Raw genomic sequence first — 17273 nt, 5'->3', positions numbered from 1 at the left:
ATAATATGAATAAAAAATGATATCAATTATATTTTTTCAGTTATGTAAGTATTTTATTGAAACACTTGAAGAATATATTAATTCCCTCATTTTGATATGATTACAGGCCTACATTGATTGCAACATGGGAAAACTACATACAGTAACTACTATCATTTGTGTAACGATTCACAGAATCCAATCACTCACTCATATGATTACAGTCATGTTGACAATGTAGGGTTGTGGATTTGCAGATGTGTGATTTGTAGTTCCATGACATGATGATAAAATACATCATTCTTATTTTACATAGGCTACACACAAATGTGGATTACACAACATACACGGTGTGCTTTCATAACGCATATGATAATCCTTTTTTATATTCAAGCGATATATCACACTTATACAATATCTACAAATACATGTATAATGTGTTCATCTACATACATATATCATATATTTATGTATGTCCTCAGTGCTTATGAAAATAAGTGTAACTTCAAACAGAAATCATTTTTGTCTAACATTTTAGAAAAGTGACTTGTGAAAGTTACAGTAGCCTATACACTTATTGAATATGTGAATACTGTTATAGGAATTTGATTTATGTATTATCAGATTTTTTACAGTTTTTGGTGTATAATGTTTTTTGGTCTGTGCCACATAATAATGTGCAAATGATAGCTAAACAAAAAATAAGAAAAAACTGTGTACAAATGCCAATAATGCAAATGTAAAGCATATACACAAACACACAGATATAAGACATGTATATACAATTCAGTTAAACTTCATATTATCTGATATAATTAAATAGCTATACATTTTACTATATTTCATCATATCTGGAAAGAACAATCAACAAAAATAGTAGAAAAATAAAATTGCCACGTATCCCTGCAGTGCTATACTTGTGAAAGTACAAACTGTTTTCTTTTTTCTCCTTCAGTAGTCCTTACAATCTTTAATGCCTGGCATATACCATATCTGTAGGCAAAAAAACAAACAAAAAATATAATTTGTGATGACATCCAACTACCAAACCTCCTAGATATGTGCTACCGTAGCTGCATTGTGTGTTTGAAAGGGTTGCTCAAGTAACCTGGTCTTATGTATGTGTTGTAGCCATCTCTACTATCATCGCCATGTCATACACATTTGCTACACTAGGATAGTGGGTTTGATTCCTGGGACCACCCATACAAAAAATGTATTCAAGCATAACTGTAAGTCGCTTTGGATTAAAGCATTTGCTAAATGGCGTATATTATATTACTAACACAGACAGGAGTTGGCTAAGCACAAACAGACTAGACCATGCACCAAGCTAATATTTGAAAGAATAGATCATCTGTGATGTCTTCCAATGATGAACTACAATACAGAGAGTCCTAAGGAATGTGAGGGCTTACCTCGTTGGGGGTCAGGGTTCACATTCTCATAGATGGGGTAGAGGGGGTTCTCCTGCTCACTGCGAAGCTTCCTGGCTCGGAGGACGTCCCTCACACACTGGTGCAGGTAAGCATACTGGCACTGGAAAGAAAATTAACACATCCAGAAATATAACTGTTATTACAGGATATGTTATTACATAACATGGGTTCTGGGGTTCACACACACACACACACACACACACACACACACACACACACACACACACACACACACACACACACACACACACATACACACACACACACACACACACACACACACACACACACACACACACACACACACACACACACACAGCCAGTGGACCCCCACAGACAGTCTCACCTCAGTCTGAACCATGTGTGAGCGGTGGAGGCGCAAGTCGAAGACAGCTCCGTAGATGTCCACTGTGTCCTTGGTGTCCAGCTGCTGCAGCACTCTGTCCAGGGATATGAAGGTGCCTGTGCGGCCCACGCCAGCACTGTCATAGGGAGGAGAGGGAGAGGGAGAGAAAGAAAGAGAGTGAGAGAGAGGGTCGGAGGCCAGATAAAATTTAGTCACACTACCCAAACGGAGAGGGTAAATATAATTTCACTACATAATTTCAGTCAATTTCTTTTGAACTGAAAGGGAACTGACCTCAACCCTGGTCATTACTGCATGCTGTAACTATAACTGTTTTTTCAGGGAAGACAACACACTATATCTCAGTGTGTCCTAGAGTGTTGTTTGTTGAATGGGGGAGCTAGGGAGTTGGGGACCCACCTGCAGTGAGCCACGGTAGCCCCAGACCCGGAGGTCCTGTTGATGTAGTCCCTGACAGTCCTGACAAACTGGATGAGTGACTGGGTGGTCTCTGGGACGCCGTGGTCAGGCCACACCGTGTAGTGGAACTGACGCACCACCCTGGAGTAGTTCAACTGGTCCTCCTGCATGGGAGACAGGACACAGCTGGAAAGAGAGACTTACTAGGGGCTGACTACACTCTTAGAAAAAAACCTAAAAGGGATCTTCCGCTGTCCCCATAGGATAACCCTTTGAAGAACCATTTTTGGCTCCAGGTAGAACCCTTTTGATTTCCACAGAGGGTTCTACATGGAACCCAAAAGAGTTCTACCTGGAACCAAATAGTGTTCTTCCTGGAACCAAAAAGGGCTCTCCTATGTGGATAGCCAAAGATCCCTTTTGGAACCCTTTTTTCTAAGAGTGTACACACAACTAGCTACTTATTCAACACCATAGTGCCCTCAAAGCTCATCAATAAGCTAAGGACCCTGGGACTAAACACCTCCCTCTGCAACGGGATCCTGGACTTCCTGATGGGCCGCCCCCAGGTGGTAAGGGTAGGTAACAACACATCCGCCACGCTGATCCTCAACACAGGGGCCCCTCAGGGGTGCGTGCTCAGCCCCCTCCTGTATTCCCTGTTCACTCATGACTGCACGGCCAACACCATCATTAAATTTGCCGATGACACAACAGAGGTTGGCCTGATCACCGACAACAATGAGACCGCCTATAGGGAGGAGGTCAGAGACCTGGCCGTGTGGTGCCAGGACAACAACCTCTCCCTCAACATGATCAAGACAAAGGAGATGATTGTGGACCACAGGAAAAAGAGGACCGAGCACGCCCCCATTCTCATCGACGGGGCTGCAGTGGAGCAGGTTGAGAGCTTCAAGTTCATTTGTGTCCACATCACCAACAAACTAACATGGTCCAAGCACACCAAAACAGTCGTGAAGCGGACACAACAAAACCTATTCCCCCTCAGGAGACTGAAAAGATTTGGCATGGGTCCTCAGATCCTCAAAAGGTTCTGCAGCTGAACCATCGAGAGCATCCTGACTGGTTGCATCACTGCCTGGTATGGCAACCGCAAGGCACTACAGAGGGTAGTGCGAACGGCCCAGTACATCACTGGGGCCAAGCTTCCTGCCATCCAGGACCTCTATACCAGGCGGTGTCAGAGGAAGGCCCTAAAAATTGTCAAAGACTCCAGCCACCCTAGTCATAGACTGTTCTCTCTGCTACCGCACGGCAAGCGATACCGGAGCGCCAAGTCTAGGTCCAAGAGGCTTTTAAACAGCTTCTACTCCCAAGCCATAAGACTCCTGAACATCTAGTTAAATGGCTATCCAGACTATTTGCATTGCCCCCTCTCCCCTCTCCACACCACTGCCACCCTCTGTTGTCATCTATGCATAGTCACTTTAATAACTCTACCTATATGAACAAATTACCTCAACTAACCGGTGCCCCCGCACATTGACTCTGTACCGGCACACCCCTGTATATATTGTTATTTTTTTACTGCTGCTCTTTAATTACCTGTTAATTTTATCTCTTATTCTTATCCGTATTTTTTTTGAAACTGCACTGTTGGTTAGGGGCTCGTAAGTAAGCATTTCCTGTATTCTGCACATGTGACTAATAAAATTTGATTGGATTTTTGATTTGATTTACTATACTGTAGTCTGTCACATATGATATATCAAGACAGCATTAGCATTAGCATTAAGACAATTATGGTCATATTTCAATATGTTAAAATCCAATCACTACTATGTATGAAACTGTATATAAGGCCAACACACAATATATAACTTTCTAGATAACAACCTTATTTTGAAACCGTATTTTTAAAATCAGTGAGTGTCATCCACACTCACGCTACAGATCTTGAATTCCCGGATAGTCCATTCTGGCAGCACAGATTCAGACAACATCTGAACTATGAGGTCTCCGTAATACAGAGGGTCCTGGTCGAAGGGCCAGTAGTGATCACATTTTACCTGGAAACACATGGATAGTAACATTGTAATTACACTAGTAACAATGTTGTAATAACACGTTGTTCAATAGAACATGATAGCAGCTACTCCCAAATGGACAACACTGGTCCGGACGAAGCAAAATGGCTGCTCCTTCAACACACCCTGCCTTTCTCCACACACTGGGTCACCATGACAACGTTATGGACGTTCTGCTCCCACACCATCTTCCAGAAGTCATCTTTGGTTCCAGGAAGTGGGCCCTGAGTGGCGATGTACTCCCTACGGAAGTTGTTCCCCTGAAAGAAGAAGAGATTTAATTTACATTTTGTTTTTCATCTGACCTTTATTACACTAGGTAAATTTGGGGAGAAGATGAAAAAGCTGCTTAGGACTGTAGGCCTGTTGTAGCCTTATGCTCGACAGGGAGCAAAGTAAGTAGTTCATCCCAGGTATACTAACTGAGGAATAAGGCTGAGAATTAATCAATCAATCCTGCCATGACTAACTGAGTTCATGCAGTACTGTCTTTGTTCACATTATACCCCACCACCTCCAGCGCCCCACCCCGACCCCCACCACCTCCAGCGCCCCACCCCCGACCCCCACCACCTCCAGCGCCCCACCCCGACCCCCACCACCTCCAGCGCCCCACCCCCGACCCCCACCACCTCCAGCGCCCCACCCCCGACCCCCACCACCTCCAGCGCCCCACCCCGACCCCCACCACCTCCAGCGCTCCACCCCGACCCCCACCACCTCCAGCGCTCCACCCCGACCCCCACCACCTCCAGCGCTCCACCCCGACCCCCACCACCTCCAGCGCCCCACCCCGACCCCCACCACCTCCAGCGCCCCACCCCCGACCCCCACCACCTCCAGCGCTCCACCCCGACCCCCACCACCTCCGGCGCCCCACCCCGACCCACACCACCTCCAGCGCTCCACCCCGACCCTCACCACCTCCAGCGCCCCACCCCGACCCCCACCACCTCCAGCGCTCCACCCCCGACCCCAACCACCTCCAGCGCTCCACCTCCGACCCACACCACCTCCAGCGCTCCACCCCGACCCCCACCACCTCCAGCGCCCCACCCCCGACACCACGCAACAGAGGGGATTTGACCAGAGTGGCATTTGGTTCGGATTTGTCGGTGTGTTTGGATAACTTACAGGAATGTAGCTGGCGTTGATGTAGTCAGAGCACGGATCATCATCCACATAGGACAGCTTCACACGGGTCGAATCGTCTACACAACACAGGCCGTGCACAAAGACATTGAGTTGGCATTTTAGTATGACACAGTGGATGCTGCGGGGAGGACGGCTCATAATAATGGCTGGAATGGAGTAAATGGAATGGTATCAAACACGTGTTTAATACCATGCCGTTCACTCCATTCCAGCCATAAACTCCATTCTAGCCATTATTATGAGCCGTCCTCCCTCCAACAGCCTCCACTGTTATGACACATACATGACCATGTACATAACACATTTTAAAATAAGGTAAAAAGCATTACTACTGTACATGAGCCTTGCAGACAAAAACTCCTTGCAGACAAGAAATAAATCTCTCAATCCCCTTGTCTTTTGTCTATGTATTTGAACCCTATGAAATACCATGGTTTGTCTGACTCACAGGGCAGGATGTTGTTGTATCGGTTTTTCCCTCTGTTCTCTGGCAGCAGGGCTGTGTCCAGGGGCTGGTTCCTTCCTACGTCTTTCAGGTCCTTACACAGGAAGTGGCACGTTAGGGTTACCATAGATACCTACTGTACGTAAATACTGTATGCATTCCATAACATTTCACAATCAATCTACCATTTCACAATTTTAAATTAAAGGAGGGTTATCAGAAAATAAAAATAAATATACACATTTCTATATTGTTTTTCTTTATTAAAGTAAAGGTAATAGGAATATTCCGACTTTATCTAAATGTACTGTAATGCTAATATGTGTGATCGAGATTGCCCAACTGACAGTGAATGTGATCCAGTCTTACCTCATACTCCTCAGACAGTAGGTAATTGGAGTCATCCTGGAGTTTAATGTAGTGGGACTCAAAGTGCATGATCTTGATGGGGCTGCAGGATCAACAGATAAAACGTTTTGAGCAAAACAGAGTAGAGCAAAAGACAAACCAAAAAGGACTTACAGTAATTGGGTGAAACTAATAACAAAAGCATTTAAACATACCTTGAAATACGACGATTACTGTGGAAAAAAGGGAGATACATGTAAATGGCTGAAACTCATTAATGGTCATTTCTTTGTGAGTTTTTATCCTGCCAGAAAACACCTATTTTATTATATACACTGCTCAAAAAAATAAAGGGAACACTTAAACAACACAATGTAACTCCAAGTCAATCACACTTCTGTGAAATAAACTGTCCACTTAGGAAGCAACACTGATTGACAATAAATTTCACATGCTGTTGTGCAAATGGAATAGACAACAGGTGGAAATTATAGGCAATTAGCAAGACACCCCCAATAAAGGAGTGGTTCTGCAGGTGGGGACCACAGACCACTTCTCAGTTCCTATGCTTCCCTGGCGGATGTTTTGATCACTTTTGAATGCTGGCGGTGCTTTCACTCTAGTGGTAGCATGAGACGGAGTCTACAACCCACACAAGTGGCTCAGGTAGTGCATCTCATCCAGGATGGCACATCAATGCGAGCTGTGGCAAGAAGGTTTGCTGTGTCTGTCAGCGTAGTGTCCAGAGCATGGAGGCGCTACCAGGAGACAGGCCAGTACATCAGGAGACGTGGAGGAGGTCGTAGGAGGGCAACAACCCAGCAGCAGGACCGCTACCTCCGCCTTTGTGCAAGGAGGAGCAGGAGAAGCACTGCCAGAGCCCTGCAAAATGACCTCCAGCAGGCCACAAATGTGCATGTGTCTGCTCAAACGGTCAGAAACAGACTCCATGAGGGTGGTATGAGGGCCCGACGTCCACAGGTGGGGGTTGTGCTTACAGCCCAACACCGTGCAGGATGTTTGGCATTTGCCAGAGAACACCAAGATTGGCATATTCGCCACTGGCGCCCTGTGCTCTTCACAGATGAAAGCAGGTTCACACTGAGCACATGTGACAGACGTGACAGAGTCTGGAGACGCCGTGGAGAACGTTCTGCTGCCTGCAACATCCTCCAGCATGACCGGTTTGGCGGTGGGTCAGTCATGGTGTGGGGTGGCATTTCTTTGGGGGGCCGCACAGCCCTCCATGTGCTCGCCAGAGGTAGTCTGACTGCCATTAGGTACCGAGATGAGATCCTCAGACCCCTTGTGAGACCATATGCTGGTGTGGTTGGCCCTGGGTTCCTCCTAATGCAAGACAATGCTAGACTTCATGTGGCTGGAGTGTGTCAGCAGTTCCTGCAAGAGGAAGGCATTGATGCTATGGACTGGCCCGCCCATTCCCCAGACCTGAATCCAATTGAGCACATCTGGAACATCATGTCTCGCTCCATCCACCAACGCCACGTTGCACCACAGACTGTCCAGGAGTTGGCGGATGCTTTAGTCCAGGTCTGGGAGGAGATCCCTCAGGAGACCATCCGCCACCTCATCAGGAGCATGCCCAGGCGTTGTAGGGAGGTCATACAGGTACGTGGAGGCCACACACACTACTGAGCCTCATTTTGACTTGTTTTAAGGACATTACATCAAAGTTGGATCAGCCTGTAGTGTGGTTTTCCACTTTAATTTTGAGTGTGACTCCAAATCCAGACCTCCATGGGTTGATAAATTGGATTTCCATAGATTATTTTTGTGTGATTTTGTTGTCAGCACATTCAACTATATAAAGAAAAAAGTATTTAATAAAATTATTTCTTTCATTCAGATCTAGGATGTGTTGTTTAAGTGTTCCCTTTATTTTTTTGAGCAGTGTATATATAAGATATAAAAGCTCATTAGAACTGATCACATATGGCCTCTCCTCTTACCCCCTGACGCCCATGTGCACTCCTGAGGTGGGCCTCTCTCTCCTCATGCTCATTCGGACCACTGGCCCCTCCTGTACACTCCTGTCATCACAGTTTGGATGTCAGCATACAGGTGTAGTATGTAGAGTGCAAGCTAGAATGTAGTGTACATGACTAGATGGAACTATATTCCACATAAGGTAACTGAAGCAAGCAGTAGAATCAGATTGAATAAACAGATAAAACAGATAAAAATACACCTTACGGAACAGCGGGGACTGTGAAGAGACACACACACATACACACACACACACAGGCACAGACACACATGATAAGACACGCACTCTACACACACGTACACATGGATTTTGTATTGTAGATATGTGGTAGTAGAGTAGCGGCCTGAGGGAACACACTTAATGTATTGTGAAAAGTGTTATGAAATGTAATAAGTTCAATTGTATATAACTGCCTTAATGTTGCTGGACCCCAGGAAGAGTAGCTGCTGCCTTGGCAGGAACTAATGGGGATCCATAATAAATACAAAATACAAATACAGGCCAAGCCAGGGACATGCTAGCATGCAGCGTATAGGTCAAAGTATATGAGGCAAGGAGGGCCAGGAACTAACACTTTGCGAGCCTTCTGTCTGCAGATGAGCAGTGCAGTGACTCCCACCATCATGGCAATGAGGAACATACTGGCACTGATGCCCTCGATCACACCGCTCAGGGGCTCTGTGAGAGGAAGAAGTAACCAATCAATGGTGTTTCTCACAGAGGACCCATCACTCACCAGCATTTCTCACTAACTACCATTTCTCATCATTTCTCACTAACTACCATTTCTCATCAGCATCACACACCATAAACCAATCAGAGTGGTCTGTGAAAAGTGTCCCACCTGCTTCTGTTACCAGGGGAAGGGACAGGTAAGTGTCTGTGTAGAGGGGTGGGTTGTATCTGCTCTGCTCCTCGTCAAAGAGCTGGGTGAACGCACGCACACTGAGCCTAGAGAGAAGAGAGAGACAACCATGACATCTCATTATCGTCCCACTGCATGACAATACCAGAGTTGAATTACAGGTCCCACTTTATTTAGATAGTCCCATATAGATGATCTACAGATGGTCTTACTATCAACAAACTATCTGTTGATAATCAACTGCTTGCTAAGATTAGGGTTAGGATTAGGTTTAGAATGAGAGTTAGGGCTACGGTTAGGGTTAGTTACTGGATAGTTATTTGAAATGTTGTTGAGTTATTGAACATCTACTGAAAATCTGCATACCAACTACTTGGAACTATCCAAATAAAGTGTTACTGAATTACACTCTAAGGGCCCCATTCGATCAACTACAGATAAAGGAAAATTTCACTATGGGCAATATTATTTTTTATTTAACCTTTATTTAACTAGGCAAGTCAGTTAACAACAAATTCTTATTTACAATGACGGCCAACCCCGGCCAAACCCGGACGACGCTGGGCCAATTGTGCTCTGCCCTATGGGTCTCCCAATCACAGCCGGTTGTGATACAGCCTGGAATCGAACCAGGGTCTATAGTGACGCCTCTAGCACTGAGATGCAGTGCCTTAGACCGCTGCGGCACTCGGGAGAAGCGGTCTAACATCTAGCGGTCTAGCAGCGGTATGACATCATCATACACAACAGGGCGAAATCCTGCTGGCAGAAATCAGCAACAAAAAAACTACAGATCTGCCCAGACTGCGGGAGAATACTTGATTGATTTGGGCGGAACCCTGTACTCTACCTGTATGCAGTTTTGGGTTTGAGTGGGCCATCACAGAATGGGTTGTGGTCTCTGTGTGTGTCTGGGTTCTGCTCCCTGTCCTGGGCCTGTAGGTGGTCACAGCCACCCCCGAGGGTGTCCATGCCCGTACCCAGGCTGATCTCAAAGCTCTGAGTCCCGCTGCCTCCTGGCCCCTCTGTGCAGCGGCTAGGGAAGTAGCTGGTCTGGTAGGCCTTGATGGAACTGTTGGATTTGTAGTCCAGATAAGAGGGTAGAGGGTGGTGCTGCTCTGGTTGAAGGTTTTCATCGTCTGGAGGGAGAAAACACACATATGAGGAGGTTTAGTAACAGACTCAGATCTATTGCTGTGGAAAGTCCTCTTGAGGGAGAATAAACATCATCCACCCATCCATCCACTGACATACTGACTTGTACAATGACTTGTACAATGTTTGTTCTAACTTCAGTCCCCTTACCTTCAGACTCGGTCACCACCACTGTGAAGAACTTGACGGCTCCGTTGACATCACTGAACCAGCTGCAGTTAAACTTGAACAAGATGGTGTTTTTGGTGACAAGAGCAGCCCTGTCGTTAACCCGAGTGGTCAGGGAAGGAAGGGGTGGACCTAAAAGGACAAGTATCATGATTACAATCAGTCATGATGACAGTAGAATGACCACAGGGACAGACATACACACTGTAACAGCTCATCACACGGTCACCCTGACCACATGGCAATCACAAGTCCGTCGGTACTCACGGTCGATCATGGTGACCACACTGTCCTCGGCGGCCTCGCTGGTCATGCTGTCGGAGATGGCCTTGACGGAGACGGTGTAGCGCTTGTGTGGCTCCAGCTGGGTGATGTGGTAGAGGGTGCTGTCGCGGCCTGTCCGTTGGGAGTACACCAGGGCGTGGGAGTCCTGGAGGCACTCAATAGTGTATGAGTCAAAGTCGGCCTCCGGAGGGGCCCAGGAGCAGGAGATGGAGGTGGAGTTCTGGGGGCGGCAGTGCAGGTACTGGACACGCTCTGGCTCTATGGACGGGATAAACGGTAGAGGACGCCAGAGGTAAGAACAGAGATCGAAATGCCACAGTCACACTATATTCTCTCTAGTGCAGAGGTCAGAGCTGTACCGTGCACAGGATTTTGTTCCAGCCAAGCAACAACTTTAGCTACCTCGCCTCAGTCTTGCACTACTTGAACAATGTACAGTATAGCCTACTTGTTCGAATGCTCTTGTAGATGGGTGGGCTGTAGGCAGAGGTCCCACCTCCACCAACACCTCCACCAGCCCCACTGACAGTACGCAGGATGAAGTTGTACAGGCGTCCTGGGTATAGCCCCTTCAGGATGCGGCTCCCGGAGGTCCGGGTGTGGTAGGGGTTGAATACAGACAGGTGGTCCCTGGGGGCCCACTGCAGGTCAAAGTCGTCATAGTCGCTGCCTGCAGGACCACTCCAGGTCAGCTCCAGGGAGGTGTTGGTGACTCCACCGAATGATACAGAGGTAGGGGGTCTGGGGGCTGAGGAGGAGAAGATGGACACACAAAGGAAGGCAGATCAGCAACTTCAAGCAAATACTGTCGAACCCAGGCCCTATTTTAACTTAAAAACGATCCTCAAAACTGATTTTAGAATAGTGTATGTCGTAATTGTGTTGGAAACCATGTGTTTGATGTATTTGATACCATTCCACTAATTCCACAAGCCCGTTCTCCCCAATTAAGGTGCATGTGAAATGTCCATTGAATAAACATGACTTGTCCTAATGTCTTACCGGTACGTCCATGAGCGGTGGCCCTGTTGGTGAGCTCTCCGCTGCGTGTGAGGATGACAGCGTGGTAGAGACGCCCGGGGATCAGCGTGGGGAAGACGTGCTCCATGGCGTCTGGCCCTAACGTCTCCTCTGCCTGCTGGGAGCCATCTGGGTTGTAGAGGGACAGCAGGTAGCCGCTTAGCTCCCCCACCGCCCGCTTCCATGACACCCACAACATCTCCGACTGGTTACGACTCTGTGCCTGGAGGGAGGTCACTGCAGCCGGGACTGAGGAGGCGGAGCGGACAGTTGGACAGTGTCAAATCATGATGTAAAGTCAGTGAGACATACAGTTAGTTCTCCAGTTAGTTCTTTGTTACCACGTCATTTCTGTGAGAGAAACACATTATGCGTTATGTTTAGAGGACATTCAGTAGTGATCCAAATCAATTTCTCAAGTACACCCCCAACCTTCTCATACCCCTGTCCACATCATCTCAGTAACCCCCAACATCTCTCATACCCCTGCCCACAGCATCTCAGTACCCCCCAACCCTTCTCATACCCCTGTCCACAGCATCTCAGTACCCCCCAACCCTTCTCATACCCCATGCCCACAGCATCAGTACCCCCCAACCCTTCTCATACCCCTGCCCACAGCATCAGTACCCCCCAACCCTTCTCATACCCCTGCCCACAGCATCAGTACCCCCAACCCTTCTCATACCCCTGCCCACAGCATCTCAGTAACCCCCAACATCTCAGTACCCCCAAACCCTTCTCATACCCCTGTCCACAGCATCTCAGTAACCCCCAACATCTTTCATACCCCTGCCCACAGCATCTCAGTACCCCACAACCCTTCTCATACCCCTGTCCACAGCATCTCAGTACCCCCCAACCCTTCTCATACCCCTGTCCACAGCATCCCAGTAACCCCCAACATCTTTCATACCCCTGTCCACAGCATCTCAGTATCCCCCAACCCTTCTCATACCCCTGCACACAGCATCTCAGTACCCCCCAACCCTTCTCATACCCCTGCCCACAGCATCAGTACCCCCCAACCCTTCTCATACCCCTGCCCACAGCATCTCAGTAACCCCCAACATCTCAGTACCCCCAAACCCTTCTCATACCCCTGCCCACAGCAGCTCAGTAACCCCCAACATCTCTCATACCCCTGCCCACAGCATCTCAGTAACCCCCAACATCTCAGTACCCCCAAACCCTTCTCATACCCCTGCCCACAGCAGCTCAGTAACCCCCAACATCTCTCATACCCCTCTCCACAGCATCTCAGTACCCCAGGAGCAGTACAGCTCACTCACCAGTCCTGGCCCAGATAGCTGAGTCGTTGGTCTGCTCCCCGCTGCGTGTTAACACCACCATTCTGTAGGGGGCACCAGGCCTCAGGCCCTGGAAGGAGACCTGCAGTGTGCTGGGCTGGCCGCTGCGCCGGTCATACAGCGTGTCATCTCCGTTGTACAGGTAGAGGTCGTAACCTTCGAACTCTCCCTGCGGGGGAGACCAGTGGAAGGACAGGCTGCTGCTGCTGTTGGCCTGGATGGAGAGTTCGCTGACCGCCGCTGGACCTGGGAACACAACACTACTCAGGTCCACATATATATTCCTTCCATATTGCCTCTATACATCTTCATAGTGACTCTGATTCTCTATTCCTTGTTTTACTAAGACTTCCTGTATTATTTGTGTAATCTTACAATAAATACTACATAACCGATAGCTCTCCAGGAGGAGGGTTGGACAACCTGCACTACACATATTAATACCACTTGACAAACTTGTGTGGGACATAGTGAAGATGAATCCAAGCAGTCTTACGTGTACGTGCTTCAGCGGTGACGCCCTCGCTGTGGACCCCTCCGCTGGTGGTGTGAACCAGGACGCGGTACCTCTTCCCTGGGGTGAGGCCGTCGAAGCGATGCTGGAGTGGCATGGAGCCGGAGGATGCCTGGGAGCTGTTGGTTACGAAAATGAGTACTGTGTCGTTTGTGCATTATATTTGTTACACCTTTTTATGCACCGTTTTGTTACTGCAATTGAACCAATGGAATAGTCCCAAAATGGCAAACACTGCCCCTCTGGCCCTAGAGGTAGGAAGCTTAATCAAAACCTCAAAGTATTGACCATTAGAATCTGGGTGTGTTGGTGACCACAGGTGTGTTGGTGAACCAAGGTGTGTTGGTGAACCCAGGTGTGTTGGTGAACCCAGGTGTGTTGGTGAACCCAGGTGTGTTGGTGAACCCAGGTGTTGGTTACCTGTTGGTGACCAGGTGTCCCCTGTCGTCCAGGAGCTGCAGGCTGTATCCATCTGCCACGCCCCGGGCCTCCTGCCAGCTCACCTGTATACTGCAGGTGGTGTGTCTGTTGTCGGCCTGCAGCCCCATCACTGCAGAAGGGACTGAGGAGAGAGGGGACACAGAATTAGATAGAGCACACTATCATACAGTATTGTATCTCCATGGAGGGGACAATGTCACACGTCATTACACCAGCCAATCACTATCTGTTAATTAGGGTAAGAAAACAAAACAAATCAGTTCCGTCAAATATACTGATTTCAAACTGCAGATATATAATAAATTAGATTAAATTAAAATAAATTAAATAAAAGATATCCAGACACAGTGAGACTGAGCCCTATTCCTTCCCAGTCCCAAAACACCCAAATATAGAGTATGAAATGGCAATGCACTGCTTATGAATGCAGTATGTATGGGTTATGAATGTGTTATGAAGTCCTTATCTAGCCTCCTCACCGGTGCGTCCGCTGGCCGTGTTGTTATTCAACAGTATGCCACTGATAGATGTAACGGTCACACTGTACAGCTGCCCAGGCTGCAAGGAGCTGAACCCCAGCTCATTCTGGTGTTTGGGTATGGGCCGCGTCTCCAGCCTGCGTGCCTCTGGTCCACCCAGCAATAGGGACACGGAGTAGCTGTCCACGTCACCCTGCCCCGGGGTCCAGCTGATTTTCAGACTGCTGCTCTGGCCGTTGTTACTCACGTGGATATTCTTGACTTTGCTGGGGACTGTAGGCAGGAGAAGAAACGAAAAGAGGGAGAAATAGCAGGAGAGGGAGAAAGAGGGGTGGAAGTGGAACAGAAATTAATGCTGTTGTTAGTTTATGTTTTGTTTGTGTTAGATTCTGTGACATTTTGTTCTATTTTGCTACCCCAATTCAATGGAGAAGTTCCAAAAGTGCAAACAAATGCTGCCCATCGGGCACCCCAGTACTTGAAAGAAAACAAATGTAACCTAGTATTTGAACCCAGCAAGTCTGTTGGTTTGGTTTACCTGTCCTGCCCTCTATGAACTGGGCCCTCTGGTTGGGGCCGCTAAAGGTAGAAACATGGATCTTATAGAGGCGTCCCGGGGTGAGGGAGGAGAGGACACACACCCCCACGCTGCTGCCCAGGGTGATGGGCGGGAACACCTTCATAATAATAATACATAATACATTGATTGTACATAGATTATTAATACATTTTGCAAAATTCTATTAATACATTTTGCTTTTAAAAACACCCAAAGTCACAAATAGAAATAAAGCAACAATGAAATATAAAAAAATCACCCAAGAAAATATGAAGAATATAAAAGTACTGTAAACATGAAGACAGGCTAACCAGGTACTGGACTGGACCAGGAAGACTAACCTTCATGTCGTTGAAGAGGAGCTGCACCTCGTAGTGGTCAACGTCCCCCGGAGCAGCCAACCAGGTGACACGCAGGTCCTCCGTTCCCCGCCCAGCCAGGGCTAGTGACCTCACTGCCGCAGGGACTGTCACAGACATATTCCAGATAAGAATAGAAAAACGTTTATATTCTCAGAGAGGCTCTTAATTTTGCATACAAAGGAACAGAACGTAGGGAGACACAGGTTAAAAAGAAGCATGCACAAAGAACCTGTTTCACCACAACTAGTTATTACCTGAATGTAGCTAGCCAAATTATTATTACAGACAAATACCACTCTTGTATCCACATATTAGCATTGAAAACAACAGGAGAGATATAACAGAGTACTATTCGTATCACTCACAGGTCCTTCCATCCGTAGACACGCTGGTCTCATACTTCCCGCTCCAGGTGCTGACGATGACAGTGTACAGCCTCCCGGGCACCAGGCCGTTGAACACACACTCGTTCTGGCTCTTCATAACCGTCTTGTTCTGGTGGAAGATGTTGTTGTGTTTGATGACCACCTGGTAGTAGTCAAAGTCCCCAGCCGCATGGCGCCAGTACACCTTCAGGTAGTCATCCCTGGCCGAGTGGATCGCTGTCGGGTTCTGGACACTAGAGGGCTCTGGGGAGAGGAATTCAATTGAATTGAACTTTGAGACATTGACCAGTGTATTATCATGTCTAACTAGAGATTTCATGACTAAAACCACGGAATGGAAAACTAAAGCGGGAGAGCCCCATTTCAGACAGACAGACAGACAGACATGGTAGACCTACGTGTGCGTTCCTGTACGATGGTGTGATTCTCATAGGCACCACTCCTGGAGGTGATGGAGATGTTATAGAGCCGTCCAGACACCAGGGACTTGAACACACACTCTGGGCTGGATTTGGACACGGCCAGGGTGTGGACCGTCTTCTCCTGGTCCCCCAGACTGACCAGATAACTGTCCACGTCACCTTTGGCCGGACGCCATGACACGCTGAGGAAGTCCATACGACCGTTGTTGCTGACCGTCACCTCGCCTACAGCAGCAGGGACTGGAAGACGGAGAGAGAGAGCGAGAGAGAGAGCGAGAGAGAGAGAGGGGAACTGAGTCAGTCATTCTGTGTATCACTGTTCATATTTGCAGCTGGGAAGCCTGAATAAAAAATGTATGTGAATCAAATGAAAGTAAAACTTGTGTAAAAGCTTATTTTTCTTGTAAATACTGGAACATTTGTAACAGTTGTTCATGTTTTCTCTTCAGTAACACTGTGGGATATGTAAGGAACATAACTTAAAAGCTACAACACAACAGTAACTTGGTAGCGTGTGTTCAATGGATAGGTGACCCCAACAAGCTTGAGGCATTCATGTGCCATTCATAAGAAAGTTATTGAATAAATAAACGGCAAAGAAAGAAAGGGAGACCTAACGGAAATGGACTGAGTGTCATGAATGGAATGGAAGGTGACTCTGCACTGGTAGGCTATTCAGATTATTGTGAGGTGTAGGCAATGTTCTCTCAAAGTTTTTGGGGCACTGGGACAATTTTTTGGTCTTGTGAGCGGAAACTTGAACAATACAATACCAATGGAGCAAATCCCATTACATTTTAACATGGAAATAGCTTTTGATTTCTATGATATAGCCTACAGTGTGGTGTTCAATGCAGGCCTACATTGCATGAGACTTTAAAAAAAAAGTTTTTACATTATGAAGGGCTTGACATTAATTCATTATTTTTTTTACTTGGTCTTTAACACCATGGGCCAATATAGGCGACTGTAAATTGCATTGTATTGTGTGATGCAATAAACCATTTTACAAAATATAATGAATAATTATCACCATACAGAGAATTAGATAATGTAGGACTACCTTTCTGCCTATTCGCATATTCAAGCCTGTCTCAAAATACAACACTGCCCCTTGAA

At 47.2% G+C, this 17273-nt stretch overlaps 1 protein-coding gene across 2 annotated transcripts in view; it reads right to left on the bottom strand.

Annotated features, from left to right (window-relative positions):
- Nucleotides 1–26: 26 nt before the first annotated feature.
- The window catches only part of LOC100380677 (receptor-type tyrosine-protein phosphatase beta), a 44104-nt gene continuing 26857 nt past the window's right edge, over nt 27–17273 (bottom strand). For both annotated transcript variants that reach the window (XM_082957387.1, XM_082957388.1), the window contains 26 exons: nt 16131–16394; nt 15712–15975; nt 15326–15450; nt 14964–15102; nt 14426–14698; nt 13926–14067; nt 13488–13624; nt 12974–13237; nt 11664–11930; nt 11110–11409; nt 10644–10919; nt 10359–10508; nt 9904–10192; nt 9033–9139; nt 8761–8866; nt 8151–8231; nt 6396–6413; nt 6202–6283; nt 5836–5926; nt 5367–5443; nt 4358–4492; nt 4092–4214; nt 2185–2348; nt 1765–1900; nt 1398–1518; nt 27–972 (listed from right to left, as the gene is read on the bottom strand). In XM_082957387.1, the coding sequence (XP_082813513.1) occupies nt 950–972; nt 1398–1518; nt 1765–1900; nt 2185–2348; nt 4092–4214; nt 4358–4492; nt 5367–5443; nt 5836–5926; nt 6202–6283; nt 6396–6413; nt 8151–8231; nt 8761–8866; nt 9033–9139; nt 9904–10192; nt 10359–10508; nt 10644–10919; nt 11110–11409; nt 11664–11930; nt 12974–13237; nt 13488–13624; nt 13926–14067; nt 14426–14698; nt 14964–15102; nt 15326–15450; nt 15712–15975; nt 16131–16394 (4154 nt within the window). In that variant the 3' untranslated portion in view covers nt 27–949. The remainder of the gene's footprint in view (nt 973–1397; nt 1519–1764; nt 1901–2184; nt 2349–4091; nt 4215–4357; nt 4493–5366; nt 5444–5835; nt 5927–6201; nt 6284–6395; nt 6414–8150; nt 8232–8760; nt 8867–9032; nt 9140–9903; nt 10193–10358; nt 10509–10643; nt 10920–11109; nt 11410–11663; nt 11931–12973; nt 13238–13487; nt 13625–13925; nt 14068–14425; nt 14699–14963; nt 15103–15325; nt 15451–15711; nt 15976–16130; nt 16395–17273) is intronic.

Source organism: Salmo salar, chromosome 10 (assembly GCF_965601325.2).
Source record: "Salmo salar chromosome 10, fSalSal1, whole genome shotgun sequence".
NCBI classification, from domain to species: domain Eukaryota; kingdom Metazoa; phylum Chordata; class Actinopteri; order Salmoniformes; family Salmonidae; genus Salmo; species Salmo salar.
The sequence above is the reverse complement of the archived record's forward strand: the minus strand, read 5'-3'. Positions and strand labels throughout refer to the sequence as shown.